Below are 13,166 nucleotides of genomic sequence, written 5' to 3' on the forward strand. Positions count from 1 at the left end.
AGGAGCGCACCGTGCACACGCAGCCCCTGCTCCCATTCATTGCTGTGGGGCAACTCGGCTATTTTCGGTGGCCCCATAGAAATGAATGGAGAGCAGCTGCGCATGCGCAGTGTGCCCTACGTTCATTTCCCCGCTCCGTTCTCATTGTAGGTGCGGGTCCCATATCAGACAATGGGGGGCATATCCTACCGATATGCCCCCATTGTCTGTGATGGGAATACCCATTTAAAGATGGAGAGACATGGGTTGGATTGCATGTTTGAAGTTCATCAGTATGCATACTCTTCACACAGATTTTTACATCAAAAGGTCTATGCTAAATAGAAGGGTGAATAATAGGTGTCTGCCCTACAAACACAAGGACAAATGCAAGATGCCATAAAATTCCATTACTGGTTGACTAGAAAGTGGCACCATTATTCTATATTTGCATATTGCTAAGCAGGGAAATCCAATTGGATCAAATAATTCTTTGATCAGAAAGCTGCTACTTTGTGTCTTCAAGCTATAAAAAGGTATAACATACCCAAGCAGGGCTCCGTAGATGGATCATACCAGGGGGGTGATAATAGAGGACAGATACCAGGAGGAAATTTATTTGGGGGCCCTTGATAGAAGAAGAGACACTGGAGATCTGAATGCACAGAGTGTTCATGTATGGCAACTATATCTCATTATTCTTTATAATTAAAGTATAACTGTCATATTTTTATTTATTTTTATATTGGATTGTGGTGATTAATATCTCCTTGGTGGCCCTATTTCAACTTTTCACTGTGTACTCAATTAACCCTTAATTCCACAGTTTTGTTCCCCGTACTGCCTACTTTTACCTGAGCTTAAAATAGGGTTGCTAGGCAGGGTCCGTCTATGTGTTGAAGGACGGAGGACGCAGAAGCAGGCAGCGTGCAAGGTCACATTACTGACAGCCAGGGACTGTAAGTAAATGATTAAAGCCAGGTCCTCCCCAGCAGCTGATAACAGTGCCTGGGCTGTGTGCACTTCTCCCTGTCCCTGCGCTTGGCAGACGCTCCCTCACTCAGCAGAGCTGGAGAATGCAGAGCTGAAGCAGCGCAGAGCAGGGAAGGGAGATCTGTCATCTGCTCAGTGTATAAATGAAAGCAACATGTGGTAAGAGGACCCCTTTGTGCTGCAGGAGATTAACCCTTTAGGGGGGAGGGCTCTGGTTACTGACACTTTTGGGGGGCTATTATTACTGGCTAGTGAGGGCAGGTGGGATAAGCCTCAGAGTGAGGGCAGTGGCGGCCATCTTAACTGAATAGTAAAAATTGCAGTTTTATGCAGACTGGTTGCTAAGGGCTGAATCTTATTAAATATGGGGTAAGTCAGTCTAATAGTAACTGATTCTGGAATATCATGTCATTAGTAACTACATATATGAAAATTGAAATTAGGGTCTAAGTGTGACAGTTATGCTTTAAGGAACGAATGTGTCTCTTCTTCATTAATCTGTATTTCTTATTTCTATCTCCTTATAATCTTCACTAGATCTGGAACAGTGGTTTTACTTTGTACAATATACATTTCTCTACACTTACTCTTCTTTCTCATTAATTTTCAAAATGATTACACTTTTCTGTCTAAATGCCATTCATTGCCATTTATTGCAGCTGACTACAGATATAACAGGAGAGCCTTAAAGGGGTTGGCCACTGTCTGGGCGTTTGTGGACATTTGCTTCTATTGCTACTATGCAAAGCCATAAACTTGCTGCTTTAGTGTAGTTTGAAGGACTAACTTGCACTATGACTTATGCCGTTGTTTACACTTATTCTGTTTTATATTGATGAACTGCATTTTATATGTTAATTGTATTATTTCCTGTTCATTTACACTGTTATTGAACTGTATTTGCACTGCACTGTGAAAAGTATTAATGCCAACCCAGTTAATACTCAGAGACTTTTGGATTTTCCAGTCTTTACACTGAAAAGCTGCAAATTTTCCATTGCTGTCATAACGGTCTATGAAGACCTAAATTTTGGAGGGGAAAACACACAGTGAAGTTTTGACTGTCTGATTTAGCTTTGGTTTGTTTACATCTTAAAACTGCTTATTCGTTTACATTGACTTGTATTGAGGCACAAAAAAAGTCTATGGCAGCCATTAACTTCAGCGTTGTTTCTCTCCTCCCACTACATGGTTGTTGATCAGTTGTAAACTGTATAAAAGTAGAGGAGTCAGAGCTCCTAAGGGTCTTCAGATGGGGACCATGTTTAGTAGGAGAGACTATGCCAGACTGCACAAGTGACCAGAATAAGACGCTGAGATAGGGATACTCTGGATGATGAATAGGAGCTTCAGACCCTGGGCTACCAGCTCCTTGGCCAGGGTGTCAGACTTTTATGAAAGAGAGCGATAGCTAGCTCAGGCCTTTCCTTATTCTGCCAGGGCGGAGACTGAATAAGCCAGCTCAGTGCATTTCCTGTATTGTTTTCCACTTGATTTCCTCCACTAAAGAAGCAAGCTGATTTACTACAAACCCGGACTCTCTGGACTTATTTCCCATTGGGGTGCACCACACCTTATCCCCTCCAGTGAGCATCAACACATGGTTACACCTCAACGGTGTCTAGAGGGACCCAGCATAGTGCTGGGGCAACCTCAAACCTGGGAACTGCAGAAGCAATGATCTTTCTCGTTTCAGTCCTGCCATGCACACCATTAAGACCCATGAACATTAACATTAGCTAATGTGTGAAAGGTCTTTAGTTGCTTAGAGGTTTCCTTGGGTTTCTTTGTGACTCTGGAGACTATAACATGCCTTGATCTTGGCATGATCTTTGTTTGTTGACCATTCCTGGGAATGGTCTTCATTTCCCTAGTTTGTGATACAACCTGCTAACTGTGGATTGGTGGACTACAAACTCTTTAAAGATGGTTTTGCCTGATGGGCATCAACAACTCTTCTTCTGAGGTCCTCAGAAATCTCCTTCCATTGATTGAAAACACCTGACTCACCTTTAAACTGTTTTCTAATCCTAAAGGTTTGCATACTTTTGTTACTCACAGACATGATATTGGATCATTTTCCTCAATATATAAATGACCAAGTATATTTTAGACCCATTTATTTGATTTGATTATCTGTAACTACTTTTAGGACTTGTGTGAAATCTGATGTAGTTTTAGGTCAAATTTATGCAAAAATATAGAAAATTCTGAAGGGTTTACAGACTTTTATGCACCACTGTACTTTAGCTACTGTTAACACTATATCTCCCACAAAGCATTATAATGTCAATGCTGTGCATAAATACAAGCAGAGTTATATTTTCTACAGAACTTACCGGTAAACAAGGGGCAGATTTTAACCCAGGCAGTGACAGGCCCCTGAGTAGTATACTGACCCAGAGCGATCTCTAGGAAGAATATAGGAATCCCGCAGGTAATAAGAAATATAATGTATGGAATGAGAAAGGCACCTATAGAAAGTGGAGAAGACAATTAAACAAATCCTTTAAATACACTGCATTTGGAAAATCTTCAGACCCTTTATATTTAGCTACAGTATTTTGCAACCTTGTGCTGAAAAAAAACATTTTCTCCCATCAATCTTTACTCAATCCCCCTTAATGAAAAATGTAAATATAATTTTAGAAATGTTTGCAAATTTATTAAAAAGAATTCGATTCACTCATCCCTGCTAAAAACCATCACTGCAACATTTCACCAATCTGGGCTTTATGGCAGAGTGGTCAGAAAGTAGCCAGTAAAAGACACATGAAAGTTTGCAAAAAAATAAAAACAAACACCTAAAGGACTCTCAAACTGTGAGAAACAAGATTCTTTGATCTCATGAAACCAAGATTGAACTTCTTGGCCTCAGTTCTAAGCATCATGTTTGGTGGAAACCAGGCATTGACCAATATCATCCCTGGGGAGAACCAGCTTCCACCAAATATTGATTAAGGGGTTTGATTTACTGGCTTCCAGCAAATACTCATTAAGGGGTTCTATATACCCTTTTCCACAAAATACTGATAGAGGGGATTGATATACCGGCTTCCACCAAATATTGATTGAGGCCTGCGATACACTATCTTCCACCAAATATTAATTAAGGGGTTTGATATACCAGCTTCCAGCAAATACTCATTAAGGGGTTCTATATACCTGTTTCCACAAAATACTGATAGAGGGGATTGATATACCAGCTTCCACCAAATATTGATTGAGGCCTGCGATACACCGGCTTCCACCAAATATTGATTAAGGGGTGTGATTTACCGACTTCCTGCAAATACTCATTAAGGGGTTCTATATACCCTTTTCCACAAAATACTGATAGAGGGGATTGATATATCGGCTTCCACCAAATATTGATTGAGGCCTGCATTACACCGGCTTCCACCAAATATTGATTAAGGGGTTTGATATACCAGCTTCCAACAAATACTCATTAAGGGGTTCTATATACCTTTTTCCACAAAATACTGATAGAGGGGATTGATATACCAGCTTCCACCAAATATTGATTGAGGCCTGAAATACACCAGCTTCCACCAAATATTGATTAAGGGGTTTGATTTACCGGCTTCCAGCAAATACTCATTAAGGGGTTCTATATACTGTGACGGTATGCGAGGTGAGGTGGTGGATGATAGGTATGTTTCACCTCGCATGCGCTCTGTTGTCAGGGACTGAACCGGAATCCGGCTCGGGTTTTTCCAGCCTCTGTGGCAGGCTTGGTTCCGGTCCATAGATTATGGTCCACTGGAGTTCACCTCCAGGTGGACTTTAAATAAATAGGAAGAGAGCACAACAGGTCTCTCATGTGCTGAGTCTCAGGACTGTAACCTGTGTTGCTGAAGAGAGAGCTATGTTTGGATGCGGGAAAAACAAAAGGTTTGCTTTACCATTTGTGTTGTGGATGTTGGGGAGCAGCCCCACACCGTATAGTCAGGACACAACTGTATAACTTAGCGCTGGACGGCAAAGATTTACTTTATGTTTTGTTTGTTTTCTGCTGTGCAAACCTTTGTGCCTAAATAAACCTGGCAACAAGCCAGATTTTCAAGGAAACTGCCTGCTTATGGACTGTCTGTTCAGAAAAAGGTGATCCCCATGAGCTAATCTCCCACAATACCTTTTTCCACAAAATACTGATAGAGGGGATTGATATACCAGATTCCACCAAATATTGATTGAGACCTGCGATACAGCATATTCCACCAAATATTGATTAAGGGGTTTGATATACCTGCTTCCAACAAATATTAGTTAAATTTATATCGTGGCTCACCCGTATCTGCTAATATGGTAAAGGTGCACTGTTTTTGGATGAATCACCTCTTCATCCGATATAGGCAACAAATGATAAGAAATGTATATAAAAACAGGCACTCACCAATTGGTATGTCTGATAGTAGATAGTTTATAATTACTAAAAATCACATAAAAAATATAACATATACCATAAAATATATACCATAAAATATGTCATAAACAATGTACACTGAGGTCAGTAGTCTGGGTACATGTAACTGTCACGTTTAACTATATAGCTGGATAACAATAATTTACATAGAAATCAAGCTGTGCATAAATTAGTGATAAATAATAAACATTAAGCAATAAATATATAAGATGTGATATCCTGTGAATGATAAGTATCCTGAAAAAGAATATATATAAATGTTCTGTGAGGAAAATAGGATTCTCCTGTAAAAAATTGGATTCTCCTATAAAAATTTTGTGAAGAAAAAACTTGTGATAAAAACTTGTGATGAAAACTTGCAGAAATGTAGTATCTTCTTATGAGGTATTGTATAGTATAATGCTGATATAGCAGTGAATTTAATTTTCTTGCATGGAAACTGTGTCCAATAGCGCTGCTATAACAATACAAATCCTCCGGTTGCACCAGCGTGCAGAGTCCACACTCACAACTCAACAAGGCCTGTGCTAGTCTACAAAAGGGAATCGGGTTTAGTAAATGGGGCGTCCCCCTATTCATCAACCCTCTTACCTTGCCTTCATAGTGTCTCTCGCTTGTATAGTTGCCGCTCCAATACTTGCTAGGTCCTTTGTATCACTTAGTATGAGATCCGATACTTTGTATGTGCTGCTTGGTGCTCTCAGGTCACGGCGTTCCACGTGGTATGGTTGCGTCTCACCTTCCAGGAAGCATTCAGCAGGAATCGCATAGTCTCGCGATAGCTTAGGCCAGCTTCTATTTTGCTAGCATACGGATCAACATAGAGATCTTCTAGTGACCGATAATAAGTGGATCTTAGCTTGGGTTCAGGTGGGTAGTTTGTCGCTCACAGGACCAGCCAGATGCGTTTCGAGGGATCTCCCTCTTCCTCAGTGGCTATAATGCGAGTGCTACTACCCCCTTCTTTAAATACTCTGGTTTCCACAAACCCCACCAAAAACCCGACCAATATTAATCGGCCATTAGCTTGACTTTTACTTTTTCTTTTTAATTCCCCAACTTTCATTGCTTGGATACATACATCTTCCAATTAGGTTTTATAAATATACATGTATCTCAATCTTAGGACTACATAAAAAAAACGCATCCAACTCAAAAAACGCAGATGCGTTTTCGATGCGTTTTAGGTGCGTTTTTTTTACAGATTCTGATTTCTCTTATCAATCTTATTTGTCCCATATAGATTATTAATTGGGGACAAGGAATTTTGGATATTTTATTTGGATCCATCTAGTATCCCATATTTGTTGACATCACTTCTCTCTCCTGGGTCCCTCGGACTTCTTCAAAACTTGTGAGCCGTATAGGGAGAGGGAGCCAAACTCGGAGGGGAAATCCCGGTGCTGGTAAACAGCCCGACTCAGGATGTCCCATCCGAGGAAGGCACCCACCTCCAATATCTACAAGAAACCAAATAATTCAAAGTCCGAGTTCAACCCTCGTGGGAGGAGTGTCTCAAAATCAAAGATTCGTCTTGATTCCTACCTTGACATCCTGGAGATATGGTCTCCTCCTCTCTAGTGTACATCCACTTTTTCAAAGGCCACGAAGACCATATCCTCAGGATTTTTGTTATGATGTTCTTTGTAGTGTAATGAGAGAGAGTGCTTTTCGTAACCATTTCTAATATTTGTAATTTCTAACATTGTCCTCCCAATGTATTGTTTCTTGCATTGGCATTCTATCATATATAAGATATTAGTTGAACTACAGGTCAGGAACTCCTTAATTTTCCATGTAAAGGAGTTTACTCTTGATTGGACTTCAGTGGTCTTCTTAGGGAACGATGTCAATTTACATATTCCACATTTCCCACACTTGTAGAAGCCACTCAAATTCAACCATCCCTGCATGGACATCTTATTCTTTTTCTCTTTATTTTTAATTGTTGGTGCTACCTTTAAAGAGAGATTTTGGGCCCTTGTATAAGTTATTTGGGGACCATTGCTAACTAAGGGGCCTATTAATCTGTCTTTCAATAGATGATGCCAATAATTCCTCACAATTGTTTCTATTTGCTTGTGTTGTTTATTGAAGGGTAGTATTATTCTAAATTGATCTGGTTCTTCTTTTTCTTTTGTGATTTCTTTTTCTCTAAAGAAGGTCTCCCTCTGTATGTTTTTGACTTTTGTGAGTGCTTTATCCAATACCTTGCTGGGATAATTTTTCTCTAAAAAACGTTCCTTCATAGTTTCAGCCTCATTTTCAAAATCAGCCACATCTGTACAATTTCTTTGTATCCACTTAAATTGTCCCGTTGGGACTTCAAGCAACCATCTTGGTAGATGGCAGCTTGAGAACAAGATGTAGCTGTTCCGAGAGACCTCTTTTTGATATGTGCTGCAGATTAGTTATTTATTCTGCACTCTAATTGATAGATCTAAAAATTCTATTTTCTCTACACTTACATTGGCAGAAAATGTAAGGTTATATGCATTAATGTCAATCTTTCCAAGAAATGTGTCAAGATCATCTCTCGTACCTTTCCAGAAAAACAGGATATCATCAATGAACCTATGCCAGAGTACCAGGCTTGCCCCCAACATGGGCAGGATCTCCTCACATTCCCACTGTGCCATGAATAAATTTGCATAACTGGGGGCAAACCTGGTACCCATGGCGGTTCCCCTGATCTGGAGATAGTAGTCCAGATTATAAGCAAAATAGTTATGGGTTAGAATGAATTTTACCCCCTCTGCTATAAAATCTATTTGCTTCTCATGGAGATCACTGTGCATCTTTAATTGACTCCTTAATGCATGTATTCCCTGATTGTGATTTATAACCGTATAGAGGGAACTTACATCTAGGGTCCCCAATATCCAGTCCGTTTCATATTGTAATCCCTCCACTATTTTAATAACTTGAGTCGTATCTCTGATGTATGCAAAATTCTTTTTTACACTCGGCTGTAGAAGTTTGTCAATATATTCTGACAAATTAGAGGTTAATGAGCCTATGCCAAAGATGATTGGTCTCCCTGGGGGATTAATTTGGTCTTTGTGTACTTTTGGGAGACAGTAGAATACTGGTAATCTACTGTGGGTGGTACTAATATATTTGAACTCTTGTTAATTTAAAATGGTTGGGAAAGGGGAATTTTAAATGAACATAAGTTCAAATATATTAGTACCACCCACAGTAGATTACCAGTATTCTACTGTCTCCCAAAAGTACACAAAGACCAAATTGATCCCCAAGGGAGACCAATCATCTCTGACATAGGCTCATTAACCTCTAATTTGTCAGAATATATTGACAAACTTCTACAGCCGAGTGTAAAAAAGAATTTTGCATACATCAGAGATACAACTCAAGTTATAAAAATAGTGGAGGGATTACAATATGAAACGGACTGGATATTGGGGACCCTAGATGTAAGTTCCCTCTATACGGTTATAAATCACAATCAGGGAATACATGCATTAAGGAGTCAATTAAAGATGCACAGTGATCTCCATGAGAAGCAAATAGATTTTATAGCAGAGGGGGTAAAATTCATTCTAACCCATAACTATTTTGCTTATAATCTGGACTACTATCTCCAGATCAGGGGAACCGCCATGGGTACCAGGTTTGCCCCCAGTTATGCAAATGTATTCAAGGCACAGTGGGAATGTTAGGAGATCCTGCCCATGTTGGGGGCAAGCCTGGTACTCTGGCATAGGTTCATCGATGATATCCTGTTTATCTGGAAAGGTACGAGAGATGATCTTGACACATTTCTTGGAAAGATTGACATTAATGCATATAACCTTACATTTTCTGCCAATGTAAGTGTAGAGAAAATAGAATTTTTAGATCTATCAATTAGAGTGCAGAATAAACAACTAATCTGCAGCACATATCAAAAAGAGGTCTCTCGGAACAGCTACATCTTGTTCTCAAGCTGCCATCTACCAAGATGGTTGCTTGAAGTCCCATCGGGACAATTTAAGCGGATAAAAAGAAATTGTACAGATGTGGCTGATTTTGAAAATGAGGCTGAAACTATGAAGGAACGTTTTTTAGAGAAAAATTATCCCAGCAAGGTATTGGATAAAGCACTCACAAAAGTCAAAAACATACAGAGGGAGACCTTCTTTAGAGAAAAAGAAATCACAAAAGAAAAAGAAGAACCAGATCAATTTAGAATAATACTACCCTTCAATAAACAACACAAGCAAATAGAAACAATTGTGAGGAAGCATTGGCATCATCTATTGAAAGACAGATTAATAGGCCCCTTAGTTAGCAATGGTCCCCAAATAACTTATACAAGGGCCCAAAATCTCTCTTTAAAGGTAGCACCAACAATTAAAAATAAAGAGAAAAAGAATAAGATGTCCATGCAGGGATGGTTGAATTTGAGTGGCTTCTACAAGTGTGGGAAATGTGGAATATGTAAATTGACATCGTTCCCTAAGAAGACCACTGAAGTCCAATCAAGAGTAAACTCCTTTACATGGAAAATTAAGGAGTTCCTGACTTGCAGTTCAAATAATATCTTATATATGATAGAATGCCAATGCAAGAAACAATACATTGGGAGGACAAAACGTTCATTGAAAAAAAGACTGTCAGAACATATTACAAATATTAGAAATGGTTACGAAAAGCACTCTCTCTCATTACACTACAAAGAACATCATAACAAAAATCCTGAGGGTATGGTCTTCGTGGCCTTTGAAAAAGTGGATGTACACTGGAGAGGAGGAGACCATATCTCCAGGATGTCAAGGCAGGAATCAAGACGAATCTTTGCTTTTGAGACACTCCTCCCACGAGGGTTGAACTCGGACTTTGAATTATTTGGTTTCTTGTAGATATTGGAGGTGGGTGCCTTCCTCGGATGGGACATCCTGAGTCAGCCGTTTACCAGCACCGGGATTTCCCCTCCGAGTTTGGCTCCCTCTCCCTATACGGCTCACAGGTTTGGAAGAAGTCCGAGGGACCCGGGAGAGAGAAGTGATGTCAACAAATATGGGATACTAGATGGATCCAAATAAAATATCCAAAATTCCTTGTCCCCAATTAATAATCTATATGGGACAAATAAGATTGATAAGAGAAATCAGAATCTGTAAAAAACGCATCTGCGTTTTTTGAGTTGGATGCGGTTTTTTTATGTAGTCCTAAGATTGAGATACATATATATTTATAAAACCTAATTGGAAGATGTATGTATCCAAGCAATGAAAGTTGGGGAATTAAAAAGAAAAAGTAAAAGTCAAACTAATGGCCAATTAATATTACTAAAGATGAAGAAGGAAGAAAAATCCAATATGCTGACATTTATTGAGCTTTTAATGCTAGGTTTTATTAATTTTATGAATATTATTTTTATGAATATTTTATGAATATTAAAATTTTATCAATATTATAAGTTGTAAGATTAAAGTCTATAGAATTATATAGGTAGATTGATAGGATACACTGAGGATACAGTAAGAATGCCAAATCTGAATACTATAAATCCATGTCAGGTTTTTGGTGGGGTTTGTGGAAACCAGAGTATTTAAAGAAGGGGGTAGTAGCACTCGCATTATAGCCACTGAGGAAGAGGGAGATCCCTCGAAACGCGTCTGGCTGGTCCTGTGAGTGACAAACTACCCACCTGAACCCGAGCTAAGATCCACTTATTATCGGTCACTAGAAGATCTCTATGTTGATCCGTATGCTAGCAAAATAGAAGCTGGCCTAAGCTATCGCGAGACTATGCGATTCCTGCTGAATGCTTCCTGGAAGGTGAGACGCAACCATACCACGTGGAACGCCGTGACCTGAGAGCACCAAGCAGCACATACAAAGTATCGGATCTCATACTAAGTGATACAAAGGACTTAGCAAGTATTGGAGCGGCAACTATACAAGCGAGAGACACTATGAAGGCAAGGTAAGAGGGTTGATGAATAGGGGGACGCCCCATTTACTAAACCCGATTCCCTTTTGTAGACTAGCACAGGCCTTGTTGAGTTGTGAGTGTGGACTCTGCACGCTGGTGCAACCGGAGGATTTGTATTGTTATAGCAGCGCTATTGGACACAGTTTCCATGCAAGAAAATTAAATTCACTGCTATATCAGCATTATACTATACAATACCTCATAAGAAGATACTAAATTTCTGCAAGTTTTCATCACAAGTTTTTATCACAAGTTTTTTCTTCACAAAATTTTTATAGGAGAATCCAATTCCTCACAGAACATTTACCGTATTTTTCGCCCCATAAGACGCACTTTTCCCCCCCAAAAATCGGGGGGAAATGCCCCTGCGTCTTATGGGGCGAATGCTGACAATTTAACATCGCTGGATGCGATGTAGCGTGAGCTGGGGCCGGGGGAGGGACTGGGAGGAGGAGCTGGGGGCCCGGGAATAGCGGCGGGCCGGTGCAATCAATGTACTATAGCCCCGCCCCGCCGCTCCGGTATACTAATATTAAATGTCTTATTCGATTAAAATGTATTATATATGCCCCCTCACTCCTATATTGCTAATCGTACCTTAAATCCTATTCCTAGGTGCTGTAATGCAGGCTGGGCGGGCGGCAGCGTAACTCCTTGATGTCACGTGCCTGCGCCGCCTACTTTATGAATGAAGCAGGCGGCGCAGGCAAGTGACGTCAGCGAGTGACGCGCCGGCCGCCCGGCCTGCATTACAGCACCTAGGAAAAGGATTTAAGGTTCGATTAGCAATATAGGAGTGAGGGGGCATATCTAATACAATTTAATTGAATAAGACATTTAATATTAGTATACAGGCGGCGGCGGCATGGGGGGGGGGGAGAACTTGGATGATCGGTGGATGGCACAGTTAAGGGGGGGGGTCTGTGGATGCCACTGTTATGGGCTGGGGGGCTGTGGATGACACTGTTATGGGCTGGGGAGCTGTGGATGGCACTGTTATGGGGTGGGGGGTCTGTGGATGGCACATATGTAACAGTGCCACCCACAGATCCCCCCTGTAACAGTGCCATCCACAGATCCCCCCTGTAACAGTGCCATCCACAGATCCCCCCTGTAACAGTGTGTCAGTCATCCACAGATCCCCCCATAACAGTGTCCGTCATCCACAGATCCCCCCATAACAGTGTCCGTCATCCACAGATCCCCCCATAACAGTGTCCGTCATCCACAGATCCCCCCATAACAGTGTCCTTCACAGATCCCCAGTAATAGTGCCACCCACAGACCACCATTAGTTCCAAACCCACCAAAAGCACACCTTTTGGTTAAAAATAATTTTTTTCTTATTTTCCTCCCCAAAAACCTAGGTGCGTCTTATGGGCCGGTGCGTCCTATAGGGCGAAAAATACGGTATATATATTCTTTTTCAGGATACTTATCATTCACAGGATATCACATCTTATATATTTATTGTTTAATGTTTATTATTTATGACTAATTTATGCACAGCTTGATTTCTATGTAAATTATTGTTATCCAGCTATATAGTTAAACGTGACAGTTACATGTACCCAGACTACTGACCTCAGTGTACATTGTTTATGACATATTTTATGGTATATATTTTATGGTATATGTTATATTTTATATGTGATTTTTAGTAATTATAAACTATCTACTATAGACATACCAATTGGTGAGTGTCTGTTTTTATATACATTTCTTATCATTTGCTTCCAACAAATAATCATTAAGGGGTTCTATATACCTGTTTCCACAAAATACTGCCTTGCAAAAGTATTCACCCCTTGACTTGTTTTT

General features: G+C 40.2%; 1 protein-coding gene across 1 annotated transcript in view; it reads right to left on the reverse strand.

The window, feature by feature from the left end:
- Positions 1-13,166, reverse strand: part of LOC122928499 (sodium- and chloride-dependent betaine transporter-like) — a 103,593-nt gene that overhangs the window by 84,708 nt on the left and 5,719 nt on the right. Inside the window, exon 3 of the mRNA XM_044281394.1 lies at positions 3,312-3,446. Coding sequence (XP_044137329.1) covers positions 3,312-3,446 — 135 coding nt within the window. The remainder of the gene's footprint in view (positions 1-3,311; positions 3,447-13,166) is intronic.

Source organism: Bufo gargarizans, chromosome 2 (genome assembly GCF_014858855.1).
Source record: "Bufo gargarizans isolate SCDJY-AF-19 chromosome 2, ASM1485885v1, whole genome shotgun sequence".
Classification (NCBI taxonomy): domain Eukaryota; kingdom Metazoa; phylum Chordata; class Amphibia; order Anura; family Bufonidae; genus Bufo; species Bufo gargarizans.